Here is a 17365-nt window from a genome sequence, read left to right as displayed (position 1 = left end):
AGTCTCAATGACCGCACAGTCTTGTCCTTAAAATTTTCTTCCACAATTAAGAGGAGTTGAACTCAAACTTATAAATCACGCGATTGTATTTTTAATCGCTTTTGCAAAGTCTTGGTCAATGTACCACGAGTCTTCGCCAATATACCATGCTCTACTTTATAATTGTCAGATGTAGATGACTTGATAGCAACATCCTTCAATAATAAGCTTTGGTTATGGACTTCACCCAAAATTTTGTCCACTGTAACCATTAATATTGTCTTTATTCATTTTATTCTTGGGTGGATTTACGTAAGCATCTACGACAGATTGCAGGCTTAACATCTCTGCAGAGTCCAATTGCGTGAACTTTGTCAGGGTGCTGGCGTAAAGAGAAATTGAAAATCTATATTTGATTTTGATGACTTTTTTCTCATCCTTATTGGGTACTCATTCTCCCATCACTAAGAGGTCATAGATTCTAATGAAGGAGACAGAATATTATGCTAAAATAAATAAAAGCTATGCAGGGTGGCCTAAGGGTACTTAGCGCATAGGTCCTTAAGTGGGAGCACGAGATCGAAAAAAAAAGAGTCAGCACATAAAAGGCGAGATATTATTTTGAAATAAATAAAAATTATAAGGGGCAAACCCATGATTACTTAGCGCACAATTTCGTGGGTGGGAGGATAAGACAAAAGTCACCACAGTTATTATCATCGTTGATTATTGTTGGTCTTTGAGTCACAGTAGGACTCAAAATATGTCCACATTTCTTTGTAAAGAGATAATTGATTCTAAGTAAAAAATTAATTTAAAGTCCAATAGGAAATAGGATTAAATATCCTAACTAATTTGGAATTGGTGTACTACTAGAGTCACCATTTTCGAACTCTTAGACTTGGTGTGCGGGCAAATATAGGAGCTCTGGTAGCCCCTTGATCAAGAGTTGTATAGTGGAATAACAAAATCCAGTGATTTAAATTAATTGAATAGCTAAAATCTATTATTTTAAGTTTAAGAATCAATCTAAGAAATGTTAAGTTTAAGAATTAATCTCAGAACAAAAGGTGATTTCATTGACTTCCGTGAAACCCCCCAATTAAGAATATCTTTATTCCACAGATCTAAATCAGTGGAAGGAATATTTAAATCTACTGATTTAAATCAATGGAATAACAATATCCATCGATTTAAATTAATGAAATAATGTAATTCACTGATTTAAATAAGTGAAATAGCTAAAATCCATTGTTTTAACTTGTAGAGCTCGTCAAGACAATTCCAACGGTAGTGTTAGTTTGCAGAGGGGTGGCATACAGTGGCCGGACAGGCCTCCAAAAGTTTTGGTTGACCGCTGTTTAAGTCGAGATTCTAACGAAGTAAGCATCTACGATAGATTGCAGGCTTAACATCTTCTCTGCATAGTCCAATTGCATGAACTTTGTCAGGGTGTTGGCCTAAAGAGAAATTTAAAATATATATTTGATTTTGGTGACTTTTTTCTCGTACTTATTGGGTACTTATTCTCCGATCACCAAGAAATCATGGATTCTAACGAGAGGCGAAATTCTATTCTAAAATAAATAAAAGTTGTGGGATGCGAGCCTAGAGATACTTAGCGCATATTATGTTGAAATAAATAAAAAATTGTGCGGGTTAGGCCCATGGGTACTTAGCGCACAATTCCTTCAGTGGAAGGACGAGAAAAAAGTCATCACAGTTAATATAAATTGTTGATGATTTTAGCAGCACCACCAATAATGTAGATTAATGTAGATACAAATTTTGTTGGTAAGTAAGAAATGTATTAAAAAAAGAAACTGTACAAATACTAGGGGCGTATCCAAAAAAAAGTCTAAAGAGAGCAAGAGCCCAAAGAAACGCCCAAAAGCCACTAGACTGGAAAGCCAACAACGAACCAATGCCTAAAGGCACCAAAGCCCAAACAAGAAAACCAAACAACGAGGAACAAAAAGGCCATAATTCTACAAGAAACCGGAAAAAAAATCGAGAGGTAGACCTGCACTCACTCGCAGCCAATTAATCTAGGAAGGGCTCTCGTAAGTGAAGCTTCAGGTCCACCTGTTGTCTGGACAGGGGCCTGCATTTGGAGGCGGAACACAAGCTGTTCGGACATGTACACCTGGTGTTTGGAAAGGAGAAGCAGTCAGTCGCTTATAAGTTGTTTTATCGGGACATAATTGTTATGTTATGTTTTGTTTTAGATGTTTGAGAGAGTGAAATCGAGTGAAGAGAGCTTTATAAGATCAATTCTTGAGTGAACAAAAGTGAGATTTCTTGTGAGATTCTTGAGAGATGTTATCAAAACTTGGTTACGCAAACTTGGAGGTTGTCGTAGAGGCTTGAGTTTTTCATCTAGTAGAATACTCTTGCAACCCCTTCAACGTAGGCTTATTCTAGCGGAACCACTTAAATCTCTCTGTGCTCCTACTCTTCTCTACTTGTTTTTACTTCCATTATTGTGTGTGATTATTGCTTGTTGATTGCACAACCTTCTCCCGATCGATTATGGCCAGTTATTGTTATTTGTGATGTCATACCTTGTGTGTGTTCCAATACGTTGTGCCCCAACAGTATCTGTTGCCATACCGCAGCCCGACATGTGAGCTTATCCAACATGGAGATCACTGCCTGATTGAACTCGCTAGGGTTTGAGACATTATTCAAGTTATACATCCAAAAATAAGGTCCAGTTTTGAAACTGCCAAAGATGTGGCGGTCGGAGCACTTCATCATACAATTGTCATACCATACAATGGCCTCCTTCTGGGTTGGACAGAGGTTTTTTGATTTCTTGAATGGAGTTACGTAAGCAACTACGACAGATTTCAGGCTTAACGTCTCCTCTATAGAGTCCAATGGCCGAAAATGTGTATATAAATCATGTTCATGGATTAACGAAAATGTACAAAAGCTCTATAGAAATTGTAAAATCCATAATTGATTTCGGTGTCAGAGGTGATGGAGGAGAGGACTTGATAGGGGTTTGATTGGTAAATGCTATTGTTGGGGTTTTGGTGCATTTTGCATGTGTGCCGATACTTGCAAAGAAGTAGCCTTGTGAATGAGCTTGAGATCAAGGACGGAGTCAAGAATTTATAATTTATAGGAGGGTGTGAAAGTTTGATGGGATTTGGGAGAAACATCCTGACATTTTTTTAGAGTTATTTAATGAAAAGAGAATAATAAACAAATATCTATATAATCATTAACTTATACATTATAAATTAAAACATAAAATATTCAATAGAACAAAAAAAAAATAAAAATTGTCTTGATCGTCGGAGAACATTTGGCTGGCACCCCATTAGTCTCCTACAGCTTCAGCCCGTAACTCACCACGACGTGGTGACACCCCAATGCACTGCATGCCCAAACTATTTCGAACCAAACACGGTGTGGTATGTTTTGGCATGATGCATTTCTAAGCTACAAATGCACTGTCAAACGGACCCAAATTTAAGATATAGTGCCTGTTTGGCACAGCGGCTTGCAAAGCGGGTCCGCTAACGGTCCCGCTTTGCGGAACCGCTGTGCCAAACGGCACAGCGGTGCCAGCGGAAACGCTGGCTATGCAACAGCGTTTCCGTTGGCATTTCATCCGCTCCCAATGGGAGCTTCTGAAGGCGGAAACGCCTTCTTTTTTTTCTTTTTTTTTTAAAGTTCACGTGGGGCCCACACTGGCCCCATAGTTTGTACTTAAATAAAATTTTTAAAAGATAACAGTGGGCCCATACTGACCCACTGTTTGTAAGAAAGCTGTAATTTATTTTTTTAAAATTAAATACAATTTATTCAGCTTTAAATTTTTATAATAATTAATGTGGACCCCACAATTTTAATAATATATATTTCTACTTAATATTATAAAATTATTTTTTACGAAGAATTATAAAATTAAATTTAATATTTATAATTAATTAATATTTTCTAAATTAAATTAAATGATTAAAAATATATGAAAAATTATTATTAAAAATAATTTATATTATTATTTCCACTTGTATCATATTAAAATATTTAATTAATAAAAAATATGCTTAAAATTAATTTAAATAAGAATTATATTTATTATATTAAATTTAATATAAACTTTTGATATAAAAATAAAAACTAATATTATAATACTTTATTGTAACAGTTTTTCCGCTAGCGTCAGTTTTTAGTTCACCAAACACCTCATAGCATATTTCACAGCTTTAAGCTCAGCATATTTTTTACAGCATTTCCGCTAGCATTGAAAATCAAGCTTTTCACTCTGCCAAACAGAGCCATAGTGGATTATGGAATATGACGGAGAATGTTAACTAATAACATATTCTATTAACCAACTACAAGATTTTAAATTTGTGGAGATTGTTTGGAGTTTGGACACCAGGGAAATCAGAGCGACAACAACTGATGGGCTAGCCCGGAATAATGTTGAGAGCCTTCTTGGGCCAAGCCTTTTATACACCTGTTTCTCGATGGGCTTGGGGTCCAAATTCTTGAGGAATGGCCTTTTACTTCTGATGTTCATGTTCTAAAGCTTCGTTGCTCCTCTCTCCCGTTACAGGAAACCTTGAGCTAAATCCTATTTATGTTGGTAATATTCTGGGGAGCATAAATTTGAATCTAACAGATTTTGATCAGATATGGGAGGGTTTCATGGACAGACTTGTCGAGAGAGCTTCAACGGGGTTTCCAGGCTTTTGCTACTGGAGAAGTGAAATTGAATGAAGCTTCAATGGGGTTCTCCTGGCAGTGCACTCCAGATGTTTCTCGCAGTGATTGCAGCTATTGCCTGAAAGAAAATGTGGGTTACTTTTATAGATGTTGCCATAAGAAGCAAGGAGGTTTTGTTAGAAGACCTAGTTGTATTTTTCGGTGGAACTTGTATCCCTTCTATAATTCTACCACTGCTGATCCTCCTGCACCATCTCCTCCAGGGTCAACCAATACAACAAGTATAAATGGTATGTCTGTTCCTCAAATGCCCAATTTCTATATGAATAAAATGTAGATCATCTTCTAACATAGGTAATTGGAACACATTACTGGCCTTGGCAGATGATGGAAGCATTAATCATCAAACAATTGTAGCTATTGTAGTTCCTACATTTACCGTCATTGCACTTGTGGCTGTTGCTTGCATCTTTTTTTTTTCCCTAGAAGGAGGAGGAAGGTCAGGCTGGAGAACGAAATTCAGTTTTGAAAAAATGCTTTGATTCATGTTTCTGCTTGAAAGAAAATTAGAAAAACGATAGAAAATCTTTAGTGCCTCAACCTTCTGTTTGTAAAGATGTTGATGACAATCATAAAACCTTGCAATTTAAATTTGGGACAATTAGAGCTGCAACAGATAACTTTGCTGAGGCAAATAAGCTTGGACAAGGGGGATTTGGTGTCGTTTTCAAGGTACGTTTCCATGGACGCATGTGAAGGATGTTATATCAAATAGCAGATGGACAACAAATAGCTGTGAAGAGGCTATCTAGACATTCTGAGTCAAGGGGAAGGAGAATATAAGAATGAGGTGTTGTTAATGACTAATCTTCAATACAGGAATCTGGTCAGGCTTCTTGGCCTCTGCTTGAGAGGAAATGAAAGACTTCTTATCTACGAGTTTGTGATGAAACTCAAGTCTCAATCACTTTATATTTGGTACATACTTTTACATCTATCTGCTTTGATTTTGAGTTCCGTTCTCCTGGTCAGATTTTGGTAAAGGGGATGCGTGTTTTAGTAGGCCACAAATTTTCTTCTCTACCAAAATAGTAACTAAAACCTAGACAATAAGCAAAACATGAACACATGCTGTGTTGTAACCCCTCCCTTGTTGATGTTCGATATCCACAAACTGTAACAATCTTGTGAACTTCTAGATCCAATGAAGCGTGCTATACTGGATTGGGAAATGCGATACAAAATCACCAGGGGCATTGCTCGTGGACTTCTTTACCTAAACCAAGCAACATTATGTTGATTCAGAATTGAATCCAAAATTTTCAGATTTTGGAATGGCAAGGTTGTTAGCAAGGCCGGACCTTCTCTACCTTCATTTTGGATTAATCTGACTTATTGTGATTGATGATCAATTTTTTTTACTTGCCTTGTATACAGGTCCAAAACCACCTTCTCCAAGCTTATTAGCTTCAGAGAATTTATCTGTTAGAGCTCTAATGAAGCTAAAGTCGTATTGCAAGGATTCCATGGTTTTGATTTCATCAGCTGCTTCAACAAAAGAACTAGTCAAAGACAACACAAAGAAAAAGGTATCTTCAAACTATTTTTTTAAAAATAGATTCAAGCAGCTTATGATTTCTGTTTTTGGTTTCTGTACTCTTACTAAGTAGAAGAAGATCACGACGATAACCAATACCAAAAAAACCACAACTGCAATGACGATAATAATGACGGTCTTAGATGCATGGCTTTCCTTCCCTGCAAAAATAAGAATTTAATTTGATTAAATCCGGAGTACATTGCATAAGAGCATATATTGGTTGAAGGTCCGGCCTTGCTAATTCTCCCATGGCATACTGTCTTTGAGAATTTCCGGTTGTATCTTGATCTGGGAGCCTATCCAACAAGGTAAACACTGACCTATTGAACCCAGCTACATCCAAGACATTATTTTCACTATAGACCCAAAAGTAAGGTCCTCCTTCCATGAGGTGAAATATGTTGCAGTTTGCATATCGTAATATACATAAATCATAACCTCCAACTGCCTCCATGAATTTGGGAGAGATTGCAGTGAGGGCTTCACTAGCATTTTTTTATGCATTCGCGACAAACATCTGGAGCTATGTCTGGTCTACGAAGTGCAATTGAATAAAGCTTATGGGCATTTTATCCATATGAAAAATTGTAGAAGTGATAGTCTATTTCATTTTTGGTGTAGATAGAGGAGAGGAGGCGGTTGAGGTTAGTCTGATAGGTGCTATTTTTGGTGTAGTTCCCCTTGTTTAGGAAATCCTTGTACAGCATTGGTAGCTGAGCAACTGCAGGATCAACATTATTTAGAATGAAAACAAAGCAAGCAAGGAAAAGCATTGATCCTGAAGAAGCCATGAAGAATGTACTGACTTTGTTGAACTTCTAAGTTTAATTATATCAGAATATTGAGGATGATTTATATCAACTACAAAGAGTGAGTCTTAAACTGTTTTCTAGGTTGAATGATAATTGAAGATCTGGAAAGTGAGAGTTTAAGACTCAGAATGTCGTTTGGGATTTACAGTGATTGATAACTGCTTATCGGCTGACTTATTGTGAACAAAACAAACCACTTTCTACGATTCTGGGGAAAATTAGACTCAAGAAACTAAAAAAATGCAGCCCTGAAGACCCATTTTCTTTCCTGGACTTCTTTTACTCCTTAAAATGATTTAATGAAGACTATCTAGAAAACACTATCACAATAGAAGGAGAAAAAGTCTTTTGCGGAATAAGCATTGGACGGAGACAAGAACGAAAGCAGTGTGGCCAACCTTCTCTGTGTAAAGAACTTCTCTTGTCCAATCGGAAAACCTTTTCCACTGTTTGACTTCTTCTGCGTCATTGCAGAATATGGTAAAGTAAAACTCGAGACAAGTTTGATTCGACAAGAAATAATTGATAAGCAAAATAAGCGCAAAAATAAATATGAGATTTTTATAAGTAAAACACTGTTGATAACTTCTTCAACCTGACGAGTACAAAATTATTGCATAAATTGCATGCTTTACTAATTCGTTCAATTTCAATGCTTAGATGCTATCGGGGATCAAGCTCAGTGATTGAGGCCTCGTTTCTTGATAAATTACCAATCTCGGTGTTTGATTTATCCGCCGCAATTGACTCTGAATTACGCTCCAATGACGAAGATGTCCATCGGTTTAGTGTACTTCCCATAAAGAACGCAGGTTTAGAAGGCTGTGGGAGATTCATGGCATAGTTGGTAAGCATGACACCAATTGAAGCCATGGTTGGTCTGCTAGCTTCATCTTCTTGAATACATAGTAGTCCTATGTGGATGCATTGCATCATTTCACTTGTTGGTTCACCACCTAATATAGGATCAATCAGATTCAAAGCTGTCCCCTGATTCCAGCTTTGCCATGCCTGCAATACAATTAGCCCAAATGCACATCCAATCTCAGTGCCTCTGCTTAACCGCGTTAGTCCAATAACAAGAGGAAGTAGAATAGATTCATACTTACATAAGTTTTAAGGTCCATAATTTCCTCCCCGACGCGGAAAGACCTGTTCTTTTGGCCACTCACAACTTCCAATACTATCACACCAAAGCTATATACATCTGATTTTGCTGAGAAGTGCCCGTTTGCAACATACTCTGGAGCCATATATCCACTGCATATAACCATTGGAGTGGATGGTCTTTAGCTCCAGGAATTGATGCTGATGTAATTTTTGTAGAAAGATTTGTAATGCAAGACAATAGTTTACGGGATTTCATTTTTACTAAAAATTGAATTAGGCAAGGAGACATTAAAATCTGACTAAATAAACAAGAACTGAGGATTCTTTCCTGATCACACTGCAGCGGCTTTGCTAGAGTTCCCCTTTAATCATAATTGATAGGGTTTAGTCTTTCCATACCCACAGAAAGAAAATCTGACCCTCTCCGAGTCCTAATTCCCAAACACAATCAACCCCCCTGAATCCTAATGGCTAATTACCCAACTTCATCTCAAGCTTTCATGTTTCTGTTCTCTCTAGATCATCCCTTTTAAGCATTGGCAGATCTACAGATTACTTGTTAAGAATTGGTGTCAATAACAATAACCATAAATATAAATTTCAAGTGATAGATAATGCACAATCAATATCACAGATTCTTATACTTACTATGTGCCGACGATTCTGCTTGTGTCATCTTGTGTTTGATCAATAGCAAACAACCTCGCCGTGCCAAAATCTGAAATTTTTGCATTCATTGATGCATCCAACAGAATGTTGCTAGTCTTGAGATCACGATGAATTATCCGATGTTGAGATTCTTCGTGAAGGTAAATCAGTCCTCGGACTATGCCATATATAATATTGTATCGACTTTCCCAATCCAATTGTGCACGCTTGGTGTGATCTGCAAAGTGAGATTTCTCTATGAAATACAATATGTTTGTTGGTTTTTGAGAACATCCCAAATTACACAAGCGTCACTACATCATATAATTGAAGAGTAAGCTTAAGCATACCAGATAAGAAGTTGTTGAGGCTTGAGTTAGGCACAAACTCATAAATGAGAAGCCTCTCGTTGCGTTCATAGCAGAAACCTATGAGCCTAACCAAATTCCTATGCTGAAGCTTGGCTAATAACAGGACCTCATTCTTAAATTCTACTTCTCCTTGTGAAGATTCCTTTGACAATCTCTTAACGGCTACTTCTTGTTTGTTTGGAAATGTACCCTGGAAGAAAATCATCATAAAAAAGGGCTGCATGATTTAACTTCGCTTTGGCTTAATCTTACTTATGGTGATTGATGATCAAATTTTTTACTTGCCTTGTATACAGGCCCAAAACCACCTTGTCCAAGCTTATTAGCTTCAGAGAAGTTATCTGTTGCGGCTCTAATGAAGCTAAAGTCGTATTGCAAGGATTCCACGGTTTCGATTTCATCAACTGCTTCAACAAAATAATAAATCAAAGACAACACAAAGAAAAAAGGTATCTTCAAACTATTTTGTTTAAAACAGATTCAACTTACTTGTGAATTCAGTTTTTGTTTTCTGTACTCTTAAGTAGATGAAGATCATGACAATAACCGATACCACAAAAACCATAACTGGAATGACGATAATGATGACTGTCTTGGATGCCTGGCTTTCCTTCCCTGCAAGAACAATAATTTAATTTCATTAAATAAATCGGAGAAATGCATAGTTATTTATCTGCCACTATATATAGATATAGCTAGTTACCTTTGGAGGTAGAAGAAGGTGGTAAAGCTGCATCAACAATGGCATTATAGAAACGATTTGTCTCATATCTAAAATTACAACTCGGAAAAATCACTCTTCCTCCTTGTCTTTCAGTGCAACACTTTGGAATTAGTGCAGAAGCATTATATAAGCAGTATTTGCATTCTTCCTGTGATAAATCAGGAGTACATTGCACAAGAGCATATATTGGTTGAAGGTTCGGCCCTGCTAATTCTCCCACGGCATACTTTCTTTGAGAATTTCCTGTTGCAGCTTGATCCCCAAGCCTATCCAACAAGGTAAACACTGACCTGTTGAACCCAGCTACATCTGAGACATTAAATAGACTATAGACCCAAAAGTAAGGTCCTCCTTCCATGAGGTTAAATATGTTGCGATTGGCATATCGTAATATACATAAATCATAACCTCCGACTGCCTCCATGAATTTGGGACAGATTGTTGTAAGGGCTTCACTAGCATTTCTTATGCATTCGCGACAGACATCTGGAGTTATATCTGGTCTACAAAGTGCAATAGAATAAACCTTTTCGGGGGTTTCTCCATATGAAAAGTTGTAGAAGCCATAGTCTATTTCATTGTTGGTGTAGATAGAGGTGAGGAGGCGATCGAGGTTGCTCTGATAGGTGCCGTTTGGGGTGTAGTTCCCCTTGTTTAGGCAATCCTTGTACAGCATAATTTCTGTCTGAGCAACTGTAGGATCAACAATATTTAGAATGAAAAGAAAGCAAGCAAGGAAAAACATTGATACTGAAGAAGGCATGTAGTATGTGCTAACTTTGCTTATCGGCTGGCTTATTTTGAACAAAACAAACCAGTTTCTATCTTCAAAATAGCCAATAAGCTAGAGCTGTCATTCTTGACCTTCATAACTGTGGCTTCAGTAATTTTCTGGGGATTTTCTTAGTTTTTGCCTTAAAACACCAGTAAATATTTTCATGGAATTGTTGCCACCTTTATTGGATTAAACTGTTTTACTTAAGGTATCTGCTAGTAGAGTTGAATGCTCACAAGGACATTCAAGTATTGATATCTGCTGCAATTAAGTCATAGACGTACCAAAAGTTACAGACTGACCTAGTCACCATTTGGGGCCACGTCTTTGTCGTCTTTGCATAAAACCATGGATTTTTCCACATTTTTTTCTTCAAAATTCTAATATTTATGGTTAGAGTCGTTAGACTTATATAGACTGGTCCAATTTCTGCCAATGGAATGTGTGTGGAGTTTTGTGGTCCAAGTTCAAGTCGTCCACCAATATTACGTATTAGTGGTCATCACTGCGGAAGATTCATTTTTGTAAGAAAATCCAACATAAACAACATGTATAAATATTTTCTGCTTTGGGTCTTTATCATTGAGATGAGTTGGGTTCACATTCATAAATCACAGGGTTCACTCTCACATAATTGATATGAGACATTTTGTATTTCTAACACTCACGTATTTGTCGGCTCAATTATGCGAGACTCTATAAGTGGACTATATGAGTTAGGGTCCATGTTATTCTTCGCTTAGTGGGTGGTCTATCTACAAGGACATCTGAAAGCCCCTATGGGTGGAGGTCTATTTTAGGATCGAATATATGCTCTTCGATACCTTGTAAGCAAATCCAACCCAAACAATTTGTAGAAATATTAGAAGTACAAAAATGTCACAGTTAGTGGATATCAATCATCGATGAGGGAGGGATTACAAGACCAAACATGTTTCATGTTTTGCTTATTATCTAGGTTTTAGTAGCTATTTAATTTGTTATAGAAGAAAATTTGTGGGCTACCAAAACATGCATCCCCTTTCCCTAAATCTGACTATAAAAAGTGAAAACAGAACTCAAAATCAAAGCACATACATGTAAGAGTATGTACCAAATATAAAGGGACGAGGCTTGAGTTCAGCACAAACTCATTCATGGATAAAAGTGGCCTACCAAAGCATGCATCCCCTTTCCCAAGGGTATTGTTCACTTTGGGCTATCTCTACGGGTATTCCACCCTCCCCTCATGGTATTTGATATTTTTGACTCCCACACTCGAATCAGTAACTTCTTAAAGGTGGAAAAGTGAGTACCCAAATCACCCACTAGTACAAAATATTTTGGGTGTGTGAATCCAACTCTTAGGCAGGTAGAGAGTAGGTAGAGTCTTGGTGCCGTGAAAGACCGGACACACATCTCCACTATTAAGACTCTGGAATTCCACTTTGAATGCGAAATGTGGAAGACCAATTGAGATTTTAGTCTTTAAGATGCATTGACTAAAGAATTTTATATTTTAATTACGTTAATTATATTTGTTTTGATATTTAAGAACTATGAATGACATTAACGACAATAATAAATTATATTCTTACGAATATGAATTCATTAAAAATTAATTAATATCAATGAAAAAATGTTCAAAATAATTTTGTATGTTAACATCATAATCATATTAGAGAGAATTAACACTTAAGAGTTAAACTCAACCCGCCGTAAACCGCATAAACCGCCCCGACCGACCGCCCCGACCGATTGGTCGGTTTTGTTATAAAAGTTTTTTGATGTTCGGTCGGTGTACACAAACTCAATATTTTAAACAGTCAGTATTCATAATTTTAAAAACATATTTCGGTTAACCGAAACCGACCGAACTTTCTTCTTAAAAGTTCAAATTACACTCACACACATATATATATATATATAATACTCCTCAAAGTCAAAGATATCATTAATTATTCTATTGTATTGTCCATTTGTTTAGGTAGGCCCATTGAAGAAACACTTAAACAGTTAAACTAGTGACTACTACCCAATAGCCAGGCCCATTTGTAATTGAAAATGACGACTACCTTTGTCCTTTCGTTTTTTGCTAGGGTTTTAACTTCATTTGTCTTATTGTTCTTGTCTTCTTGATGGCCGCAACACTCCATTGGTTTCCTAGTGCGTTGGTTGGACCTTGATGCCCTTCTCGGCGCTCGCGACTGATATTGAGAGGTTAGTATTGAGCAAGCCCGCTTTTCTCTTGTTAATTCTTGTTAGTTGTTACTATTATAACTTGATTTGCTATTGCATTTGACAGACCCTGTTAGTGAATTTTATTTGGCATTTACAAATCAGCTTGCTTTGACAGATGGGTAACGATCCACAAATCCAACGGAGGGCAATATTATCAATAAGCAACAAGAAGCAGATCCTGGTACTGCAAGAAAGGTTAGTGAACCTACAAAAATTGAAACTTCTAGGAAAAGATCTTGGGTTTGGGATTTTTTTACTGAGGTTACAACTGCAAATGGTAAACGTAGGGCAACATGTGACTTTTGTAGTAAGAGTTATGCAGCTGATCCTAAACAAAATGGTACCACATCTTTGGGGAATCATTTAGTCAATGTTTGCTTATCTTCTGAAAACCCTTTTAGAGAAAAAGAGATTGAGTTGGAGAAGGGTCAGACTACATTGAACTTCGAGCCTCTAAAGCCAGGTGAGACATTGTCCTCACTTACACAGTCCCGGGATTGCCAGAGAAAGTTAAAAGTACTTTGACTCGTTTATATGATGCATATGCTCAAAATAATGGAGTTAGTAGCACACAAGAGAAAGTGAGTCAATCAAATACATTGGGAAGCAATGAATCTCTGCCAACGGATATGAGGGCAGCGAGATTGGCGAGTTTTAAAAAACATTTGAAGGATTCTCAATCTTTGGAAAATAAATCTGAAGTTGATCGATATTTGGGAGAGAGTTTGGAGAATGACAAAGATGGTTTTAATCTACTTGCTTGGTGGAAGGTGAATGCAAGTAGATATCATGTGCTTTCTTTAATTGCAAGGGATGTCCTTGCGATTCCCGTGTCCACAGTGGCTTCCGAATCGACATTCAGCACGGCAGGGCGAGTTATCGATCCATTTCGCAGTTCTTTATGCCCTTTTACAGTTGAGGCCCTAATTTGCACCCAAAATTGGATCCGTAAATCTTCTACTCCAATCAATCTTCGAGAAGCTATGGATCAAATTGAAGACTACGAAAAGCTTGAAGGTGGTAATTTAAATTATAAAATGCTCCATTTTATTTTATTTTTCTATGTAGCTTATGGCCTTATATATGATTTATGATTGTTTATTGCAGAGATTCATGAAAAAGTTCAGGCATTAAACATGGGAGAAAATATTGTCGAGGAATGCGAGGATCTTAAAGAGATATGATCAAGTGTATGTGAATTTAAGCTAACTTGATTTTTATTACTATTGTTGAAGTATTAAAACTTATGTGTAATTTCATGTGTTCAAACTTCAAACCAGAGTACTTCAGAAGTGCCCCTGCTGCTGCCAAGCAAGAAGTCTCATGAGAACATGGTGGTTTTGGTGTTTTTGTTGATTATTTTAAATGTTTAACTATATGTATGAAACTCTGTAAAATTTTTATTTTTATTTTTATTGGATTTTTCTTTGATGGTCAGCTATTATGTGATTATGTCAGATATCATATATGGATTAATTAATCATGTTTGTTTAATTTAATGTGATAGAGTCACTATTTACCATTTAGCTATTGCGTATTTGTTATGCATTTGACATTATGGAATCAATTTGTGTACATGTCATAAATTTAGCTATTTGGAACTGTGTGTACATATAAATTTTTGGAGTTATAAACATGGAGAAAGAATACTCCAATTTTATTTTTTATGGTCATACAAAAACCGAAAACCGACCTAAATCGATTGGTCGGTTTTACTAATATCAAATTTATCATTGGTCGGTTTTTGGTTGCATCTTATGCAAAAACCGACCGTGTCGGTTTCACCCTCAATGTCGTCAAAAACCGACCGAAACCGACCGCGAACACCCCTACTCCTAGCTGATACCACATCACACAAAGGGCCACAGGGCAACCAAAAATCAGTCCAAAGTACTGCATCCTAATTAAATTTTTATGCACCCAGGAAACCCAAAGAGAGTCACCAGAATTTGATAGGATGCGCCATACATGCTTAAGAATTGCTACCCGATTCCACTCACTCAAACTTTTAATGCCTAGACCTCATTCTTTCCTTGGAAAACAAATAGAGCTCCAAGCTACTTTGGCACCTTCCGCTGCAAGAGAAGACTCCTTCCACAAAAATTGTGATAAAATACTCTCTATTCGGCGAACATTTCTAATAGGGAGAATAAACATTTAAATCAACATGCCTAAGCCGAGTGGTAATAAGAGGAACACCAAGATATCGTTATAGGCAAATCTCCCCTCTGAAAACCCAAACAGTCCCAAGATCTCCTCTATAGCCTCATCATCAACACCTGAAAAAAAAAGACATTACTCTTAGTTGGATTACTCTCCAATCCAGAAAAAATACCAAACAATAACAAAGCTTCATGAATAATCTTCACTGAGTCCAAACTACCATGGGAGAAAATCATTAAATCATCAGCAAAGCTCCAACAAACAAATACGCCAATGAAGCAAAGGCAGAGTTTATATAGTGATATCAATGACTGCTTCAAGATTGATATTTCTCTCTTGCGCCATTTTCATACAACTCTTGGCCACATCGAATTTAAATTGGGAGTTCTCTGTTCAAAACAGAACATTTATGGGTTGGTTTCTTTTAAGTATTGTTATTATCATCGTTGATGATTGTAGCAGCACCACTATTAATGTAGAGATTGATCTACATACAAGATGTTGGCCTACATAGTACAGTCGAGCTGATACAAATTTTGTCGCACGAGAGGATTTAAGAAATCAAATAGTGAACATAAGCCAATTTATGGAATGTTGAGTGAGAATATGAGGAACGACTGGAAAGTGGCTACAATTGCAATCACCTTTATTAGATTCCACTATTTTATTTAAGGTATTAGCTAGTACAGTCGAATGCTCACATAGAAATTCAAGTATTATAGATATCTCTCCTGCAATTTAGTTATAGAATTTGTCTTTCTCATACCAGAAGTTACAGCTTGGAGCCATAACTCTCCCACCTTGCCTCCCATCACAACATTGTGGGAACAATCCTGTGGTATTAGTCAAGCACTCACGACAAGCTTCCATGGACAAATCAGGAGTACACTGAACAAGTGCAAATATAGTCTGTGAGCTTGCTGTGGTTGTACTATCTGTTGCAAACTTCAGACGAGAATCACCAGATGCAGCTCGACTTGTGAGCTTATCCAAGATGGAGATCACTGCTTGATTGAACTCGCTAGGGTTCGAGACATTATTCATGCTATACATCCAAAAATAAGGTCCCGTTTCCAAACTGCCAAAGATGTGGCGATCGGAGTACCTAAACATACAATTGTCATACCATACAATGGCCTCCTTCTGGGTTGGACAGAGGTTTCTGATTTCTTGGATGGAGTTACGTAAACATGTACGACAGATCTCAGGTTTAAGATCTCCTCTACAGAGTCCAATTGCGTGAACTTCATCAGGGTGGTCGCCTAAAGAGAAATTGTAAAATCCATATGTGATTTTGGTGTCAGCGGCGATGGAGGAGAGGACTTGATTGAGGTTTGATTCGTAAACTCTATTGTCGGTGAAATTACCAGTATCAGCACAGTATTGGAAATTTGGCTGGGCAGTAGTAGTGAGAGCAAAGAGTTGTATGAAAATGGCGCAAGAGAGAAATATCATTCTTGAAGTAGCCGTTGACATGACTAACTCTCCCTTTGCTTCAATGATCCACAAGAATGTGTATCCTGGTATTTATAGAGGTTTGTTTTGGTCTAATTTAATCAGCCAATGACATCACTATAGTGACTATCAATACTTTTGGAAGAGCGGTTGAACTGATTTTTAATGTTATAGGAAAAGTTTTGGAAAAAAAGTTGATGCTTGGCGAATTAAAAGTTGACGTTTGCAGAAAAACGGTTGAATTAAAGTATTACGTTAGATTTTATAATATTAAATTTTATGATTTTTATAATAATTTTTGTTATTAAATTTAATCATAATTTAATTTAATAAATATAATTTATTATTAAAATTAATTTTAAATATACAATTATTTTTTCAAATTATTTTTTATGTTATATGACATTAAAAAATGTTAACTAGAACAATAATATAAATATTTTTTTAAGTAAAATTAATAAGGAAACGTTAATAAAAAAATTGTTAAGTAAAACAATAATATAAATATTTTTAAAATAAAATTAGTAAACAAATTAATATATGTAATATATATATATAAAAAATTACATATAAAATGTTAATTAGTAAAAGAATTAATATATAAACTATTACAAACAGTGCTCTTCAAAAAAAAAACCTATTACAAACAGTGGGGCCCACATTAGTTTTTTTAAAAAGAAAAAATAACCCCTCATTACTTTGTGGACCCACGTCAATTTTTTTAAAAAAAAAATATGAGGCGTTTCCGCCAGCAGATGCGTCCCTCCAAACAGGCGGTATATTCATTGGCGTATTTGTTTGTTGGTCCGAATTTTATAG

General features: G+C 36.4%; 3 protein-coding genes and 1 pseudogene across 6 annotated transcripts; 1 reads left to right on the top strand and 3 right to left on the bottom strand.

Annotated features, from left to right (window-relative positions):
* The first annotated feature begins 4548 nt into the window (after positions 1-4548).
* Positions 4549-10226, top strand: LOC119989078 (putative cysteine-rich receptor-like protein kinase 30). 4 transcript variants are annotated; one of them, XR_005465725.1, is made up of 5 exons: positions 4549-4958; positions 5868-6010; positions 6106-6257; positions 9506-9658; positions 10096-10226. XR_005465725.1 is itself a non-coding variant. In XM_038834382.1 (3 exons), the coding sequence occupies exons 1-3, from the start codon at positions 4730-4732 to the stop codon at positions 9533-9535; spliced, it is 411 nt and encodes a 136-aa protein (XP_038690310.1). In that variant the 5' UTR covers positions 4549-4729; the 3' UTR covers positions 9536-9642. The 4 variants fall into 4 exon arrangements, 3 of the variants coding, with proteins under 3 accessions (XP_038690310.1, XP_038690312.1, XP_038690313.1); XM_038834382.1 differs by lacking the exons at positions 5868-6010; positions 10096-10226 and having other exon boundaries at positions 9506-9642; XM_038834384.1 differs by lacking the exons at positions 5868-6010; positions 9506-9658; positions 10096-10226 and adding an exon at positions 7741-7871.
* On the bottom strand, positions 6268-7108 carry LOC119989077 (annotated as a pseudogene).
* Positions 7616-10897, bottom strand: LOC119989060 (putative receptor-like protein kinase At4g00960). The gene is made up of 7 exons (XM_038834360.1): positions 9913-10897; positions 9699-9824; positions 9495-9613; positions 9189-9399; positions 8839-9076; positions 8190-8340; positions 7616-8091 (listed from the first exon to the last, which is right to left on the bottom strand). The coding sequence occupies exons 1-7, from the start codon at positions 10694-10696 to the stop codon at positions 7744-7746; spliced, it is 1977 nt and encodes a 658-aa protein (XP_038690288.1). The 5' UTR covers positions 10697-10897; the 3' UTR covers positions 7616-7743.
* Positions 10898-15716: 4819 nt separating this feature from the next.
* On the bottom strand, positions 15717-16585 carry LOC119989074 (cysteine-rich repeat secretory protein 38-like). Its single transcript, XM_038834380.1, has one exon. It carries the CDS (start codon positions 16565-16567, stop codon positions 15830-15832), a length of 738 nt encoding a protein of 245 aa, XP_038690308.1. The 5' UTR covers positions 16568-16585; the 3' UTR covers positions 15717-15829.
* Between the last annotated feature and the right edge of the window lie 780 nt (positions 16586-17365).

Source organism: Tripterygium wilfordii, chromosome 21, assembly GCF_013401445.1.
Source record: "Tripterygium wilfordii isolate XIE 37 chromosome 21, ASM1340144v1, whole genome shotgun sequence".
In the NCBI taxonomy this organism is placed as follows: domain Eukaryota; kingdom Viridiplantae; phylum Streptophyta; class Magnoliopsida; order Celastrales; family Celastraceae; genus Tripterygium; species Tripterygium wilfordii.
This window is presented reverse-complemented; position numbering and strand designations above follow the sequence as displayed.